Here is a 19,191-nt window from a genome sequence, read left to right as displayed (position 1 = left end):
CGTTATGGTGCGAAAACCAAGAAAAATGCTTATTTGTGTCCCTTTTTGGCCCCTTATTCCTAAACTGTTGGGACCTCAACTCCCAAAATCAATACCAACCTTCCTTTTGTAGTCATTAACATTGTGTTTAAATTTCATTGATTTCTATTTACTTAAACTAAAGTTATTGTGCGAAAACCAAGAATAATGCTTATTTGGGCCCTTTTTTGGCCCCTAATTCCTAAACTGTTGAAACCAAAACTCCCAAAATCAATCCCAACCATTCTTTTGTGGTCATAAACCTTGTGTCAAAATTTCATAGATTTCTATTAACTTAAACTAAAGTTATAGTGCGAAAACCAAGAAAATGCTTATTTGGGCCCTTTTTGGCCCCTAATTCCTAAAATGTTGGGACCAAAACTCCCAAAATCAATACCAACCTTCCTTTTGTGGTCATAAACCTTGTGTTAAAATTTCATAGATTTCCATTCACTTTTACTAAAGTTAGAGTGCGAAAACTAAAAGTATTCGGACGACGACGACGACGCAGACGACGACGCCAACGTGATAGCAATATACGACGAAAATTTTTTCAAATTTTGCGGTCGTATAAAAATCAATCCCAACCTTCCTTTTGTGGTCATAAACCTTGTGTTAAAATTTCATTGATTTCTATTTACTTAAACTAAAGTTATAGTGCGAAAACCAAGAAAATGCTTATTTGGGCCCTTTTTGGCCCCTAATTCCTAAAATGTTGGGACCAAAACTCCCAAAATCAATCCCAACCTTCATTTTGTGGTCATAAACCTTGTGTTAAAATTTCATTGATTTCTATTCACTTTTACTAAAGTTAGAGTGCGAAAACTAAAAGTATTCGGACGACGACGACGACGCCAACGTGATAGCAATATACGACCAAAAAATTAAAATTTTTGCGGTCGTATAAAAACCTCCCCTTTTTTACAAAATACTCAATAACTCAAAAATGAAATTTTGAATCATCACCAAAAAGTATACAGATCTTTAGATTAATATAACAAAGACATGTGTAAAGTTTTAAGCAATAATCTTAAATAGTTTTTGAGATATGGCGCGACATGTAAAAAAAACCTCCCCCTTTTTTACAAAATACTCAATAACTCAAAAATGAAATTTTGAATCAACTCCAAAAAGTATACAGATATTGAGATTAATATAACTAAGAAGTGTTTAAAGTTTTAAGTCATAATCAAGAATCGTTTTTGAGATACAGTGCGACATGTGAAAAAAACACACCCTTGTTTTAGTTATAAAGTGCCTTAACTCAAAAAGTTTAAATCTTATTTTCACCAAAAAGTATACAGATCATTTGACCATCATAAGAAACAACTATATTAAGTGTCATGAAATTTGGATAAGTCGTTCTCAAGTTATGGTGCGACATGTTTACACCGGACAGACGGACAGATGGACAGACAGACGGACACCGGACATTTGTATACCATAATACGTCCCGTCAAAATTTTGACGGGCGTATAAAAAATCATATTCATCAAGTTTCAGGTTTCAGGCAAAATGTGATGTACCACCATCGTGTCAGAGAAGAAATTATTTGAAACCCTTTCCAGTCCATGATATACTCAAGTCTTTTACCACTATTACATAAAAAGTAGCAAAATTAATCCATAAATGAATAGATTGAAGCTCATTATTTGAAACCTTGACAGAATAACCTTCGGCATGTATTTATCTAAAGGTGATGAATGCAGTCAATTATTTTCTGTTATATACATTTTGTCAAAGACTGAAAAGAATGTAAAGCTTAATAATGATGAAATTCCTGCATTTTTTCTTAATACAAGTAATTGTGTGAAAAACATTCCTGATGAATTAAAGTAATTATTGGCTGAAAATCACAAATAAAATCAAACTTTAAAACTGTAGATTAGATAAATTCCATTGATTTAAATTTAGCTTTGTTCAGTACCAGTATAAAAACACTTTATTTCCTCATATTCAGCCATTTGTAGCATTTAAAAGCGTATTGAACAATCCTTTACAATTGTACAATCTCAATAATGGTGAATAATCTGCCAATTTGTTTACTGTAATACAGTGTAATATATGATATACAGATATAACAAAACCAAGTCTGCTAAATGATTTTTGTCACAGATCTTTGGAATTTGATGTCTACTCTTATTTTCCAAATTTAAGAGCTACAACGAATCAATATAAAATTGTGTATGAATTTGTATTTTTGTTGGTATATGGAAAGTGAAACAAATAACAGAAATAATGGCCATGGTAAAAGAGTTCTATTGCTTCATTCATTATATTATTTCAAAACGAATTTTAATATATACATGTCATGCAACTAGAAGAAATTGTAATGTCTTAAATAATTGAAAGCGGCTGCACGGTAAATGAGTGCCAAAATTGTGAACAACATTATCAAGCTGCAGATAAAATATAAAATCTTTCCCTCACATAGAAGTAATTAAAGTGGTTCGACAAAACATTTCCAGGTACAAGTGTTGTCAAATTAAACTATTGATGTTACTTCATGTAGGAAATTAACCAAACTCAAAAAGTTAGGGGACTGGACTAGTAGGCCTACCGTCCTGTTTCTCATAACATAAACAATTTATGACTTAATAGTTATCGAGTGGCTTGACAGGCCTGAGGGGTCACCACACTTCTGAGTTTTAGGGAAAAAGACTTTAAGTGACTTCTATAATTATATTAAGGACACAAAGAGCACTGGTTTAATTCCTTACCTTTAAGCATATCATTGTTGTCACCAGAAGATTTCATAATGTCTAACAGCTGACTTTCAAATGCAGAAAATTTCATACTGTCTAGAGAACTGGTGCGATCCTGAAATCATACAAAAATAATAAATATAAACAACGTACAAGTAGCCAAATTTTGTAAACTTTTTTTATATATAAGTTATTGAAACAATAAACTAACTAACTTTAAAACATTACTGAGAAATTGACAATGGCAGAAGCCAATGAACGTACTGGTGTTGCCATTATTTTGCTTAAATGGTCAGATGTAATAGTAAAGGCATTTAGTATCTTCTATATGTTAAAGGATAGTTTCAACATAATTTTCATTGAAGACATTCAGTATTTTTAGTCATCCTCAAAAATCAACACTTGAAAAACTTGCAATTTGATCACACTTATAAACAGTGGCGGATCCAGAACTTTTCAAAAGGTGACTGACCTAAGGGGGCTCTAGTCATGCTTCAGTGATTCCCTTTATGATCTGTCAATTGCCGATCGCTAGTCAAAAAAGACGTCCTCGTTGGGCAAATGCTACATGAACAAAATGTTGACTTTGCAATTTTAACAGAAACCTGGTATTACGATGAAAAGCAATATCAATTCGAAACATCAGATCTTAATCAAAATGGGTACAAAATAAGCGTTTCAAACAGGCAAAATAGAATCGGTGGCGGCGTTGCCCTATCATGTCGAAGCAGTATTAAAATGTGTAAACTGTTTTCCGGCACAAAATCGTGTTTTGAGTATGGAATATGGCAACTAGTATTTAAATCTATAACAATAAATTGCATTGGTATTTACAGACCACCATCCTTAGCGACACCAAATCAATTTGTGAACGAATTCTTTCAGTTTCTAGAAGATATAGTCCCTACGTATTCAAATCTAATAATCATGGGTGATTTTAACTTGCACATCGAGGAAAACAGTAATGCGATTTCGGAATTCAATAACTCTCTCGATGCACTCGGATTAATACAACATGTAGACTTTCCAACGCATATTCACGGCCGTAGTCTAGACTTGGTTATCACGGAATTCACATCATTTAAAAATCTTTCAGAAGGCGAAGTTAAGACCATCATAAATAAATTGCAATGTAAATCATGAGAACTTGACATTTTGCCTACTAAAGTACTTAAATCGTTCCTTAGTGAATTGTTGCCTGTTATCACAAAGTTAGTTAACTTGTCTCTTAGTCAAGGCGTCTTCCCATTAAGATGGAAGCAAGCGGTAGTCAGGCCTCTGCTGAAAAAGGCTGGTCTTGAACTAATTTACTCAAATTATAGACCAGTAAGCAACTTGTCTTTCCTGTCAAAATTAATTGAAAAATGTGCGCTATATAAGACTGAATAAACACGTGAAAGATCATGATCTCCTTCCTACAAACCAATCTGCGTATCGTCAATTCCATTCGTGCGAATCTGCCCTTCTACGACTCGTTAATGACATACTCAATGGGATGGAGCATAAAGAAGTCACCGCTATGATCGCCGTTGATTTAAGTGCAGCATTCGATACTGTAGATCATAGTATTTTGATAAAAGCACTCGAATATCAGTACGGTGTAAATGGAACCGCACTTAAATGGATTGATTCCTATTTGAGACCTCAAAGCTGTCGTGTAAATGTCAGCTCTACAACATCATCAGAGCGACAACTTGAGTGTAGCGTACCACAGGGAAGTTGCTTAGGTCCCTGGCTTTATTTAGTCTACGCCGGAACTCTATTCGACATTATTCCACCATCTATTACTGTGTACGGATTTGCCGACGACCATACTGCTAATAAACGTTTTGTGCCAACATTAACGAATGAGATGGATGCAATTCCTGACTTACAGGACTGCGCTGTTCATATAAACACCTGGATGAACAGTAACAAACTAAAAATGAACAATGCGAAAACAGAGTTTATTCTCTTTGGCAGTCAACACCAACTCTCTAAATGTCAGACAAAAGAAATAATCATTTGTGGAGATGTTATAAAATCAAAAACATGTATACGGTACTTAGGAGCTTTTCTGGATGATGAGACTCTAAACTTCAAAGACCATATTACTAAAAAATGTAAAACAGCAATGATGAACTACTACAAAATAAAGTGCATAAGATCCTATCTATCGAAAGAAGCAACTGAAACTTTGGTCTTATCTTTGGTTATATCACATTTAGATTATTGCAATGTTATACTTTTTGGAATTTCACAAACTGATTTATATAAATTGCAACGTATACAGAATATGTGTGCCAAACTTGTGTTCAACCGTTCTAAGTATGATAGTGCCAAGCAGGCATTGTTTGACTTACACTGGCTTCCGATCAAAGCTAGAATTACATTCAAAATCTTAACATATATGTACAACTGTCATGTAGGTAATGCACCGTCATATTTGATCAATTTGTTAAATCCTCAAGTGTCGAAACGTTCATTAAGGTTGTCAGAGTCATCTATTGGTTGTTATGCAGTCCCATATAACAAAAAGAAAACTTTTTCAGATAGAAGCTTTAGTACTATTGGGCCAAAATTGTGGAATGAACTAGGTACAAATGTAAGAAACTCTGAATCTTTGGATACTTTTAAATGTCGGTTGAAAACATTGTATTTCGAAAATTATTTTGAACTTTTCAGACTTTTTTCTTGTGTATCACAGTGTATATTTTCAATTTTTGGTATAGTACATACATATTGTATTTTTGTATAGTATTTTTGTATTTTATATGTCATTTATGTACAACGCCATTGAATACATATTGTATATGTAGAAATAGGCGTTTAATTAAGTTTTCATGTTTCATGTTTCATAATCAACCAATTCTCCCCTGGATCCGTCTATGCTAAAATTCACTAAAGAATTAAGAAATCTGTGTCATGTGACTTCTTTGTTGATGAGAAATTAAAACTTATTTAAATATCAAAGCATAAAAATACATTTTCAACATATAGTCCAGTCAATCTAGGATAAACCTTAAACAAATTGCAACAGAATATTTTTCTGCTCGGGTTTAAATTAAAATATTGTTTGTTTGCCCTTTACCGACCGACCCTATAAATTCGTTCCGCCTGAAAATCTTTTATTTGTATTTACCAGCAAGATTTTATATTATTTTATTTTTTCGTTCCTACAAAAAATCTTATATTTGTATTTCCCGCTCAAAACTTTTTTACCGGAATCCTCGGGTTTTATCTTTATCACATAAGGTCTAGTCCGTTTGGTATCAAGTGAGCGTTTGACATGCACACTTGCATTTAGAGTTTCAAAGCATTTGTTTGAAATCGATGTTGAACGCTTTGAAATCATGATATGACGTACGTTAACTCTGCATCTTTATACTTGAAGAGCAGGGTTCATTTACAAAAAAGTTCGTTTAATACAAAATTATCAACGTGTGTACAAACTATTTTGTGTAAACGGACGTTGTATTCTATGTAGGGATGGCCTTTTGTGATCCGTAGATCAGGATGATTATGTTAACAATGCCTTCGACCAGCATTGCTATATTATTTATATCTGACATGAACCAAAGGTTACAAAAGCCTGTAAAGTGGAGAATATTTGGCAGTAAAATCGCCCAAGTTTTCCATACAGATCATTTATAAATGTGATGTAAAATACGTGACAATTGATTTTAAGTCTTGTAGCATTTTTATTGGAAACATAGGCACACACGGAAATGTAAACACTAGGGACCTTTTCTACTAGTAATGTATGTCTGCCCGGACATATTTTACCAGGACAAAGTTATCCCTTACAGAAAACCTTTAGGTAGAGGTAAGCGTACAAGGTACGTAGTACAGAATATAAGTGCAAGTTAAAACTCTTCAAAGTTCCAGGCATATATAAACGTTGAAAATATGCGGCACAGCTCTATATTTTGATATTTGAAAACAAAATAGTAGTGCATATGAATTAACTTCACATTCTACATTTTTTTTCAAAACGTAGTCCCAGAAACTTATTAGCAAAGCAAAACAGACAAAAATGACATTATGCAGATTTTGTATCTATAAAATAAAATATTATACCTACCTGCCTACCCATGAAAAAAATATACCGAGCCAAGTTATTTTTTTGGGGAAAAAAATAAAATATTTTACCTACCTACCTACTCTGTTTCAAAACATAGGGTCAGAAAAGGGCAAACAAACAATATTTTAATTTAGGCCTCAGACCCGTCAATAACGTCATTATATCAAACATACTTCAAGTCCTTAGAATGGTCTAAAATCTTTTTTTTGCGATTTTATATCATGGTCTTAAAACGTCTAAAATATGTTCAACAAAGGCCGCCATACATACAAAGGGGAATAATCGTAATAGATGAACATTTTGTTTTGGTTGATTCTGAGCGATGTTCTGACGAATTTAGTAAATACAGACTGACTAAGAATATTTATTAAAAGGTAAGTTACTATATAAATACGAGAATTGGTACAAAAAACCCGTATGAGTAGTGAATTTTGCGCATATTTACAAAAACAAGAAAAGATAAATGACGTCATCAAATTCACGTTTGAAAACGCTTACCTACGATTTACAGTATTGTTTACAGTTAAAAAGTTTATTAATTGTATTGATACATCATAAATAATATTAGGCTGAACAAATTCTCCGTCAATGACTGCCCATGGTTAAATGAAACACATTTCTGTAAGACGTCTTGTAAAATCTATGGAAAGCCAATCGGGACATTAATCCAAGCATTTAACGTTTATCGATAAAAAAAAACAGAACGGCAACAATTAAAAGGAGTATTGCTCTTAACAACCAGGTGCTCCGCAGGGCACAGCTTTATACGAACGCAGAGGTCGAACCCTGAACAGTTGGGGCAAGTATGGACAAAACATTCAAGCGTGATACAGCTCTGAATTTGGATTGTGATCAAATTTTTGACATTACATGGTTTTTTTTTACACAAAACAAATGTCAAGATTTTACAAATCAATTAAAGATTTCTTCTTCAAACTTTTTAAATCTAAAATTAAATAGTTGACACAGCATAGGTTTCTGACACAGAATGAATGTGGTCTAATGAACTTAAAAGTTTTTTTTTGCCTTTGAGCAATTCACTATGCTGTTGAATATTAATCCTCTCAAAAAAATGTTTGAAGAAATTTTCTTTTTATTTATGAAATCTGAAATGAGAAAAATTTAAACCCCCCCCCCCTTTTTTTTCACATCCCCGTTTCCCTTTTTCCAAAACTGATATCAATTCAAATTTCTAATGGAGTTTGCAACAATAACTACTCTTTTAAATACATCATAAAATATTAAAATGTAAAATAAAGTGCTTGTTATCACCGAATGGTAAAGATTGGTTGGTAGTAAAAGTGAATATACATTGTTTATTGTATAAAACAATAAAAAAAACTTCATCAGCAACATTTTATATTGGCAAATTTCCAATGAAGTTATTTACATAAAGTTATTGGCAAATAAAAATAGAAAATAACATCATAGTCATGTCTGGCAAATTTCCAACATATATTATCAACTACTATTCTATACAAAGAAAGATAACTCCAATTGAAAATTAATTGCTATTGCACAATATTGTGCAATTAGATATTTCTTGCTATTGTGCAATACTGTGCAATTGAAAATTTCTTGCTATTGCACAATACTTGATATGGAATCCTGATTTGGACCAACTTGAAAACTGGGCCCATAATCAAAAATCAAAGTACATATTTAGATAAAGCATATCAAATAAGCCCAAGAATTTAATTTTTGTTAAAATCAAACTTAGTTTAATTTTGGACCCTTTGGACCTTAATGTAGACCAATTTGAAAACTGGACCAAAAATTTAGAATCTGCATACACAGTTAGATTTAGCATATCAAAGAACCCATTTATTCAATTTTTGATGAAATCAAACAAAGTTTAATTTTGGACCCCCATTTGGACCAACTTGAAAACTAGGCCAATAATTAAAAATCTAAGTAAAATTGAGAAAGGAAATGGTGAATATGTCAAAGCGACAACCACCCGACCATAGAGCAAACAACAGCCGAAGGCAACCAATGGGTCTTCAATGTAGCGAGAATTCCCGCACCCGTAGGTGTCCTTCAGCTGGCCCCTAAAATATGCATAATAGTACAGTGATAATGGACGTCATACTAAACTCCGAATTATACACAAGAAACTAAAATTTAAAATCATACAAGACTAACAAAGGCCAGAGGCTCCTGACTTGGGACAGGCGCAAAATTGCGGCGGGGTTAAACATGTTTATGAGATCTCAACCCTCCCCCTATACCTCTAGCCAATGTAGAAAAGTAAAAGAATAACAATACGCACATTAAAATTCAGTTCAAGAGAAGTCCGAGTCTGATGTCAAAAGATGTAACAAAAGAAAATAAATAAAATGACAATAATACATAAATAACAACAGACTACTAGCAGTTAGCTGACATGCCAGCTCCAGACCTCAATTAAACTGATTGAAAGATTATGTCTTCATCATATGAATATCAGGTACAATCCCTCCCGTTAGGGGTTTAGTATCATACTATCATAAAATATATGAGAAGAACATAACCCGTGTCATGCCAACAACTGTTTTTTTAGAAATAAATGTGTTTAGTTCCGATGCAAAGACCCTATCAGTGAATCAATGTTAAAGCCAAAATATGCAATCTTTAATGACCTGACAACAGTATCGTAACTATATCCCCTTTTAATAAGTCTATTTAAAGGTTTTGTTAGTTTCTGAGGAGAATACTGACATTTTTGTGCTTTATAAAGAATATTTCCATAAAATTTTGGATGTGAAATACCTGAACGTATAAGATGTCTGCATGTTGAGTTATATTTACGAATTATTTCCTTATACCGGTGATAAAATTTAGTAAATGTTTTGACCAGTTTGTGATATCGAAAACCCTGGTGTAATAATTTTTCAGTAATACATAAATTTCTCTCGCTAAAATCTAATACATTGTTACATACACGAGCGAATCGTACAAGTTGAGATATATAAACACCATAAGATGGTGACAAGGGAACGTCACCATCTAAAAATGGATAATTAACAATAGGAAATGAAAAATCATCTCTTTTATCATAAATTTTTGTATTAAGCTTCCCGTTTATGATATAGATATCAAGATCGAGGAAAGGGCAGTGGTCATTGTTATCATTAGCTTTATTTAAAGTAAGTTCTACAGGATAAATTTCTTTAGTATACATACTGAAGTCGTCATTATTTAGAGCCAATATATCATCCAAATATCTAAAAGTATTGTTAAATTTTTGTATCAAATGTTGTTTTGATGGGTCTTTGTACATTTTTAAATTCAGCATATCAAAGAACCCCAAGGATTCAATTTTTGTTAAAATCAAACTAAGTTTAATTTTGGACCCTTTTGACCTTAATGTAGACCAATTGGAAAACGGGACCAAAAATTAAGAATCTACATACATAGTTAGATTCGGCATATCAAAGAACCCCAATTATTCAATTTTTGATGAAATCACACAAAGTTCAATTTTGGACCCTTTGGGCCCCTTATTCCTAAACTGTTAGGACCAAAACTCCCAAAATCAAACCCAACCTTCCTTTTATGGTCATAAACCTTGTGTTTAAATTTCATAGATTTCTATTTACTTATACTAAAGTTATGGTGCAAAAACCAAAAATAATGCTTATTTGGGCCCCTTTTTGGCCCCTAATTTATAAACTGTTGTGACCTCAACTCCAAAAATCAATCCCAACCTTCCTTTTGTGGTCATAAACCTTGTGTTAAAATTTCATTGATTTCTATTTACTTATACTAAAGTTATTGTGCGAAAACCAAGAATAATGCTTATTTGGGCCCTTTTTTGGCCCTTAATTCCTAAACTGTTGGAACCAAAACTCCCAAAATCAATCCCAACCTTCCTTTTGTGGTCATAAACCTTGTGTCAAAATTTCATAGATTTCTATTCACTTAAACTAGTTATAGTGCGAAAACCAAGAAAATGTTTATTTGGGCCCTTTTTGGCCCCTAATTCCTAAAATGTTGGGACTAAAACTCCCAAAATCAATCCCAACCTTCCTTTTGTGGTCATAAACCTTATATTAAAATTTCATTGATTTCTATTCTCTTTTATTAAAGTTAGAGTGCGAAAACTAAAAGTATTCGGACGACGACGACGCGGACGACGACGACGACGACGCCAACGTGATAGCAATATACGACCAAAAAATTAAAATTTTTGCGGTCGTATAAAAAATGCTTTCGGTTTCTTATGGTTTCCTGTCACGTTTAAAAAAAACTTTAATTTAACATGGAAAATATATAGATTTAAAATATTAACATGAAGCAAGTAACACTAGTAATGGTGTTCATTTATGTCTTTTGAAATATATTGTGCAAAATAAAGAAAATAAAGATTGGTTTCCTGTTTGGTTTCCTATCACGTAAACGGTGAATCAAAATGTATTAATTTTTTCTTGAAAAACTCAATTGTTCCATTAATACTGTTCTAACACCAACACAACCCACAGAATAAAAGTTAAAGTTTTAGAACTTATAAAAAAGGATACAAAAAGAAACCAAAGGCTGAATACCAAATTATGGTCCATATACGATATGACAAAGATACAGAACATAAAGATAGGATACAATGTTAACACAATAACGACACTATAAAGTTGACATTGCGATGTTGACAATATCGACAAAACATCGTGCACTGGACATACTTCAGATAATAACCAAAAACGTTAAAATTTCTTTAAAAATTACCAATTCAGGGGCAGCAATCCAACAACCAGTTGTCTGATTCGTCTGAAAATTTCAGGGCAGATAGATCTTGACTTGATTAACCCTTTACTCTATGGAAATTATTTTTTAGCATACTTGATTTGCATAGGATTTTTTCAATAAAAAAAATCATCAGGTTTAAAGTTGCATTGTTAAAGCAAATATTTCATTTATGAAATTCCGATCAGATATTCTCATGAATATTCTGTTTATATTAGATACAACTTTTATTAAGTCTAATTCTTATTTGTCTTAGGCAAGACGTTTTAACTGAGGCACTGCACAGGCGTCAAAAGGCATCATTATGGCAGAGTTCGCAAAAAAGGTCAGTCTAGAGGATTTTACCCCCAAAATTTTGCGTGGGACTGACACAATTTTAGTATATTTAAATAGAATTAATAGTGAGGACCAGTGGATTTTCTTCAAGGACCACCAGGGGAAAAAAGATTTCCCAAACTCTGTTATGGAGTAAAGGGGGTAGCGTCAAAAAGCGTCATTATGGAGTAAAGGGGGTGGCGTCAAAAAGCGTCATTATGAAGGAAAGGGTTAATAATTTAACCCAGTCAGATTTGCTCTAAATGCTTTGGTTTCAGAATTATAAGCCAAAATCTACATTTTACCCCTATGTTCTATTTTTAGTCATAGCCACCATCTTAGTTGGTTGGCCAGGTCACCCCACACATTTTTTAAACTAGATACTCCAATGATAATTGAGGCCAAGTTTGGTTAAACTTGATCCCGTAGTTTCAGAGGAGAAGATTTTTGTAAAAGATTACAAATATTACGAAAAAGTGGTAAAAGATGACTATAAAGGGCAATAACTCCTTAAGGGGTCAACTGACAATTTTGGTCATGTTGACTTATTTGTAAATCTTACTTTGCTGAACATTATTGCTGTTTACAGTTTATCTCTATCTATAATAATATTCAAGATAATAAGCAAAAACTGCAAAATTTCCTTAAAATTACTAATTCAGGGGCAGCAACCAAACAACTGGTTGTCCAATTTGTCTGAAAATTTCAGGGCAGATAGATCTTTACCTGATTAAAAATTACCCCATGTCAGATTTGCTCTAAATGCTTTGGTTTTGGAGTTATAAGCCAAAAACTGTATTTTACCCCTATGTTCTATTTTTAGCCATGGCGGACATCTTGGTTGGCAGGGTCACGCAACACATTATTGTAAACTAGATACCCCAATGATGATTGTGGCCAAGTTTGGTTTAATTTGGCCAAGTCGTTTCAGAGGAGAAGATTTTTGTAAAAGTTAACGACGACGAAGGACGACGGACGCAAAGTGATGGGAAAAGCTCACTTGGCCCTATATATGGGCCAGGTTAGCTAAAAATGTATTCTAGAAAAAAAATGTTGAATAATGCTGTAATACAGCATTACTCTTCAAGTGCTTTGTTTGAATTTTGGCAAAAACAAAATAAAATTAATTCTTATAAACAAGTTTTTCTGTCTGTAAACCCATGCAAAGGAAACCAACGTTCTATTTTCAACAGCCTTGAGGCCTATTTCGACCACTTTCCTGTCAAGTAGTGAACAAATTCACATGAGATTAGAGCAAAACTGGACTAAGTTCTGTTGCCTAAATTAGTTAGGGTGATGGACAGAAAAATCCTGGAATAACAATTGTAATGTTTCCTTCATGTAATCATTTATATATATATATTATATATATGGACCATAATTTGCTATTGGGCTGGTTTCCTATAACGATAGAAAAGTGATAAAAATGTGTATTTCTGTAAGAAAAGTATAAATACATCTAAAGATGCCTTTATAAGTGTATGCTACTCTTCCCTAAAAAAAAAATTGAAATTAACAAATTTCAAAGATTATACGACCGTATTTTTGTGTCGTTTCTCGCGTTACTTTTCACTTCCGAAGTGCATTGTGCTGACTGATTTATAGATAATCGTCACCGGCAAATTCGTAACTTTTGCTTTCAAATAATAAAGAACATCGACCAATAAGAATAGTCAGAAGAAAATGCCGAGAACTATAAGTATTTCTGTAGCAGGTGTAAGAACACTGGCGTTACTTTCGTTTCCGATTTCGTATCGCAAATTTTAGATGATGAAATCTGCTTTGTTGTAACAGAATTCTTTATATCAATATGCAAATATGAACTCTCGCGAGATGTTCAAACAGGTAAATCAGAGATGATTTACATTCTAGTTTTGTTCTTCGTAATAATTAAGTTAGAAAATGACGTTATCGTTATGCGTTACATTTCACACGAAACAGAAATCCAGTTATTTCCTTTTTTTTATTAAAATTGTTTTGTCGTTAAGGTTAAATCATTACCGGTCATACGTGAAACAATTGTGACTAACATGTGATCACACCCTTACGGCCGAATATACGAAATACTAGGTCTAAACATTGTTTTTGTTTCCAACGGGATGTTAGCAAACATAATCTGTAGACTTGTTTCGTCTTGTTACAAAAAGGAAAATACAATTTTCAAAGAGATTGCGCCGGGGGTCTATTATTTTTCCTATGTGCATAATGTTACATACGATCTTGTGTGAAAATAAATGCCCAATGACTTGACAAAATCGATTTCAGAATTGACGATGTTATAACACACTTCGTTTCCGGATAACGATGTAAAGGGTCCTTGGAAAATTCAATCGAAATTACATCTCTTATCATTGTGCCGATGCTCGTTGGATTGATTTTGCTTCAGCAGTAAATATTACTGGATATTTTAGGTGAATTAAGATAATTTAATAAAAAATACATGTTAATATACCGTTATACTTGGAATGTACAAATTTGGTATCTTTGTCACAATTTTTAATTATTTTTTTTTATTCATGTTCTGCAAATACTTTTCAGAAATGCAATGAACTATATTGATTTTAGCCCACTAAAGTAGGTTAAAATGTGGAAACCATGTAGATGGTGTACAGGTCACAAATACCAGATGGTGCCTATTTTAAAGATTTTAATTCCAAGTTCAAAGTTTTTTTCTTTACTGGATTTAAAGAATTTTACATTGCCAATGATTTGGAATAAATTGTATATAACTGGAATTTCAAAACCAAATATAAATACATTTTTTTTGACTAAAACATCAAGATACAAAGATTATGGTATCCTGTATCAATGAAGAAAATATGGAAATTTCTGAATAAATTGTACTAATTGTTTTCAAAACAAGCACATATTTAGGAGTTTTATAATACTGTTACATTTAAGATGGATTTTAAGAAAAAGTATACTGTTCAGATTATTTTAAGCAGATTTTGCAATAAAAAACTAAAAAAATGCTTTCGGTTTCTTATGGTTTCCTGTCACGTTTAAAAAAAACTTTAATCCAACATCGAAAATAGATTTTAAATATAAACATGAAGCAAGTAACACTAGTAATGGTGTTCATTTATGTCTTTTGAAATATATTGTGCAAAATAAAGAAAATAAAGATTGGTTTCCTGTTTGGTTTCCTATCACGTAAACGGTGAATCAAAATGTATTAATTTTTTCTTGAAAAACTCAATTGTTCCATTAATACTATTCTAACACCAACACAACCCACAGAATAAAAGTTAAAGTTTTAGAACTTATAAAAATGCATACAAAAAGAAACCAAAGACCAAATACCAAATTATGGTCCATATAATCATTATATCCAGTCTTCACGCTGAGTGGCAGCCCGGGCAGCCTAGGCTTGTAAAATTGTTATCGGGCCTGTAAAAATCATATCTACAGGCCAACAGAATCTAACTAAAATTTTTCAAAAACTGAGCTCTGGGCCTGTAGATTTAACAGTTCATCGTGAAGACTGTATATCCAATCCTACATTGTCAATGATTGTAGTAGTCAAAAATAATTCCGACTTTTGAAAGGCTAGTATTTTAATTCTTTGCTGTGACGTAGGAAGGCATACCAGCATTACAAAGCAACATTGAAGGGAATCAAATAAGTTCCTAAAATTTTTCATTATTGTACAGTCATAGGACAAAAGTGAGTTCTCACTCAAAAAATGTCCTATCATTTCAACTAAAATCAATATTTTTCAAAAAAATATTACCAAGTATATCTATGAGCGATTTTTATAAAAAAAGATACCATAATTAAGATGCAGAAATGTCTGAAGTTTTTTTGTTTATTTGGCCATAATTTTGGTGAGGTTCATTTTCATTATCTAATTGGTCAAACACAAATGCACATTTGTACGATTTTAATTTGGTTAGAATACATGATGCAAACTTTTCAAGAAATATTTTTCTGTGTTCCCCTCATCAGAAATTTAAAATAAGCATGAGAAATATCATGGCCAAATAAACAATAAAACTTCAGACATTTCTGCATTTTATGGTATCTATTTTATAAAAATTGCTCATAGAGTTACTTGGTAATAATTTTTGGAAAAAAATGTACATCATAATACACATGGTAACACATGTACCATGTGTAACGTGAGGGTACCCAAATTGCACCTAGGCCATAATAAATAATAGGTTTGTTTGCCCAAACGCTACCTACCCAGAAAAAAGCTGCCTACTCAAATTCTTTTATTGTCCTGATTTGAAGAAGTTTTTTTTTAATCAAATAGGCATGAAGACTAATAAACATCTGATACTTCAATTTCTTTTTTTGAAAAAAAAATAAAAAATGCCTACCTACCTACCCACTGTCTCAACCTTTGGGTAGGGTTTGGGCAAACCAACATATTTTTAAGTGTGGCCCTATTTTGACAGTTTTTTCACCTACGTTTTTTTATGATAAAGACAATAATGTCCATTCTGTGTTTATTTTGTAGCCGTATCCTTCTTCATTATATAGGTATACCAATTCGATTTTTAATCCATATGGAATCATAGAAAAATTGGTCTAGAATGACCTCCAAACCATCAATGATTCTGAAATGAGGAGTACCCAAATTGCATCTATGCTTAAATTCTTATCGTCAAAAGTCGAAATAACAGAGCTTTTGTTTAATTTCTTCAAATATTTTGAACAATTGGATATAAGTCCATGCTTACTTTTCATTTTTTTAAATGGGTTCTTGTAACATATTGTATTTGATCATTTTAAAAAGATGACGTTTTGAAAAATTGGTTTATTTACCACTTGTTACGTAACAGTACCCAAATTGCACCGAGTAATTTGGGTACTCGGTGCAATTTGGGTACCGTTACGTTACAAATGGTAAATAAACCAATTTTTTAAAATGCTACAGCCTCTGGCCTTCTTTGGTTTCTTTAAATTGTTAACAAAATTAACATACATGTATCCCTCTTCATAACTTTTTTATATCAAAAATGAAATTATCTGACACAAAAGACCGTATATGGTATTTTGTCATGTTTGTGAACAAAGTTAATGCCCTTTCCAGTCTTCACGATGAACTGTTAAATCTACAGGCCCGGAGCTCAATTTTTGCAAATTTTTAGTTAGATGCTGTCTTGGCCTGTAAATATGATTTTTACAGGCCCAAGAGCAATTTTACAAGCCTGGGCTGTCTGGGCTGCCATTCAGCGTGAAGACTGCCTTTCAGACAAAGTAGAACTTGAATCTGAGAATTTGAAAGTGGTGTTACCATGTATTGTTAGCCATGCATCATCAACCAGGTTGAATATATTTTTAGTAAAGATAAAATACATGTACATGTTATTATGTATATTGTATTGTAGACTTGTACACTGTTGTATTAACTTATATTACTTTCTGTTTAACTTGAAATAATATCAAATAAATTGTTGAATACCCATTGGCATTGGTGGCCTTTGGCTGTGTTCTGCTCTTTGGTTAGCTATAGGCTGTTCACTGTCTCAGTCTTTGACACATTCCCCATTTTCATTCTCAATTTTATGTATATTTATTACAGCATTGCAGCAATCATGCATTGTCAGAAGTCTGCGTACAAATTACAATATAACATTTTTAATTTAGATTGTATTATTAATACCACTATGGTTCTGTTTAATTACCACTTTTATAGTGGTAGATTGTGATGTGTACATTCATGTATCTCAATTACATGAATTATATATATGTATATGCATACATAGTATATTCAAGCACTGTCAGACTGTGTACATATTTTTAATAAGCCTGCATAGATCTGTATAATTTACTGGCAATACAGAAACATCTGTGGAATGTGAAGATTATTTTGATATACAGCATATGGAGCAGATTACAACATAGAAAATATTACCTGCAACTACAAAATAACATACCTGGTAATTAAGTACGCTGTCTCTCTGAAGATCATCAATAGCAGACATGTGATCAAAGCTGCTAGGTTTCATCATCGTCGCTTGGTGCATCTGACCTGGGAATGAAGTGCTGCGACGGAACTTTGATGGGGCAAGAAAAGTTTGATTAGAAAATTGCTGTGAAATGCTGCTCTTTTTCAAAAATGGGTTCATATTTGGCATTGACCTTCTTTGACCTGGTTGGGTCATACTATTCCAGGATGCCATTGTTGGAGGCTGGTTCTGTGTTGACCACTGTTGTTGTTGTGTACTCCAATTACTTGAGAATGGTTTGGCATTACTATTTAATAACATGCTTGGTTGGGGTCTCTGATTCTGAAAGTTATGTTGAGCAGTAATGGCTCTCCTTTGGGGATTCTGTGGTAGATGATTTACTCCCATATGGGATGATATTCCACTACTGTAGATACTGTTTGGGGCTGGAGGAAACTGCTGAAAAGCAACAGTGCCATTCAATGATTGATATCCTTGTAAATAAGAGTCATCGGCAGTGGAGTTTGACCATAATCCCGTGTCAGTTGTGGAATGTGAAGTAATGACAGCTGTTGACGTAGATGGCTGGTCCAGCCCTTGAAGTGGGTTACTTAATCGTTTCTCGTCGATTAATGGGAAGTGTATATTCGAATTTTCACTCTTAGATACTCTATTTAAATCTCCATTTTGATTACTTGAATTATTATTAGACTTATCTGATTGCTGCAGCTGTTTATTCACTGATCTGTCATTTATCTCATCTTGCATCGTACGTGTTGATGGTGAAGATTCCGATGAAAACTGCAACTTGTTTTGGAGTTTAGCTTGTATTCCACTTAGATTCGAAGCCAGAGAAAGACCGTAATCCCCCATTGAAAATATATATATCACATTAATGAAGAAGGGGGAGTATCGTCTCCGTCCCTATATCCGCCACGTCTGCTATCTCTGGAGCTGCACTACACAATACTGCGTTTATGTTCAGTGATCTTCATTTCCGTTTTGTTTGACAGTCTCTAGATTCCCAATATGCAAATGAGATTGACCGCAATATCTGTACTTTTCTTCTTATTTAAATAAGATCTTGAATGAAACTAACATTATTTTTATTAAAAATGTGTTATGCTGCAAATCTGAAATTCTGTAACTCACCTATTGTTTTGTTTTAACAGGCAAATTATGTTAAGGGTATGTGAAACGGTAATACGTATACATTACACTGGGCCAAATTCAAGGAGGAGCTAACGGTATAATATGCAAATCAGATACATGTGGGTTCTTTATGGGGTAAATCAATATGCTTTGATCTTTAGAAAATCAGGTAATTGTTACAGTTTAATCAACTTTTTTATGGCCCCGCAACGAAGTTGTCGGTGCCATATAGTTTTACCCTTGTCCGAAATTCCGAAATTCCGTAATTCCGAAATTCCGTCATTCCGTCATTCCGCAACAAATCATTTTACGGACT

General features: G+C 33.0%; 1 protein-coding gene across 2 annotated transcripts in view; it reads right to left on the bottom strand.

Annotated features, from left to right (window-relative positions):
• Nucleotides 1-18,756, bottom strand: part of LOC139521919 (cytoplasmic polyadenylation element-binding protein 2-like) — a 39,037-nt gene extending 20,281 nt beyond the window's left edge. For both annotated transcript variants that reach the window (XM_071315672.1, XM_071315673.1), the window contains exons 1-2: nucleotides 17,712-18,756; nucleotides 2,739-2,838 (exon numbers count right to left, since the gene is read on the bottom strand). In XM_071315672.1, coding sequence (XP_071171773.1) covers nucleotides 2,739-2,838; nucleotides 17,712-18,596 — 985 coding nt within the window. In that variant the 5' untranslated portion in view covers nucleotides 18,597-18,756. The remainder of the gene's footprint in view (nucleotides 1-2,738; nucleotides 2,839-17,711) is intronic.
• Between the last annotated feature and the right edge of the window lie 435 nt (nucleotides 18,757-19,191).

The sequence above is a fragment of the Mytilus edulis genome, chromosome 4, assembly GCF_963676685.1.
Source record: "Mytilus edulis chromosome 4, xbMytEdul2.2, whole genome shotgun sequence".
Lineage (NCBI taxonomy): Eukaryota > Metazoa > Mollusca > Bivalvia > Mytilida > Mytilidae > Mytilus > Mytilus edulis.
The sequence above is the reverse complement of the archived record's forward strand: the minus strand, read 5'-3'. Positions and strand labels throughout refer to the sequence as shown.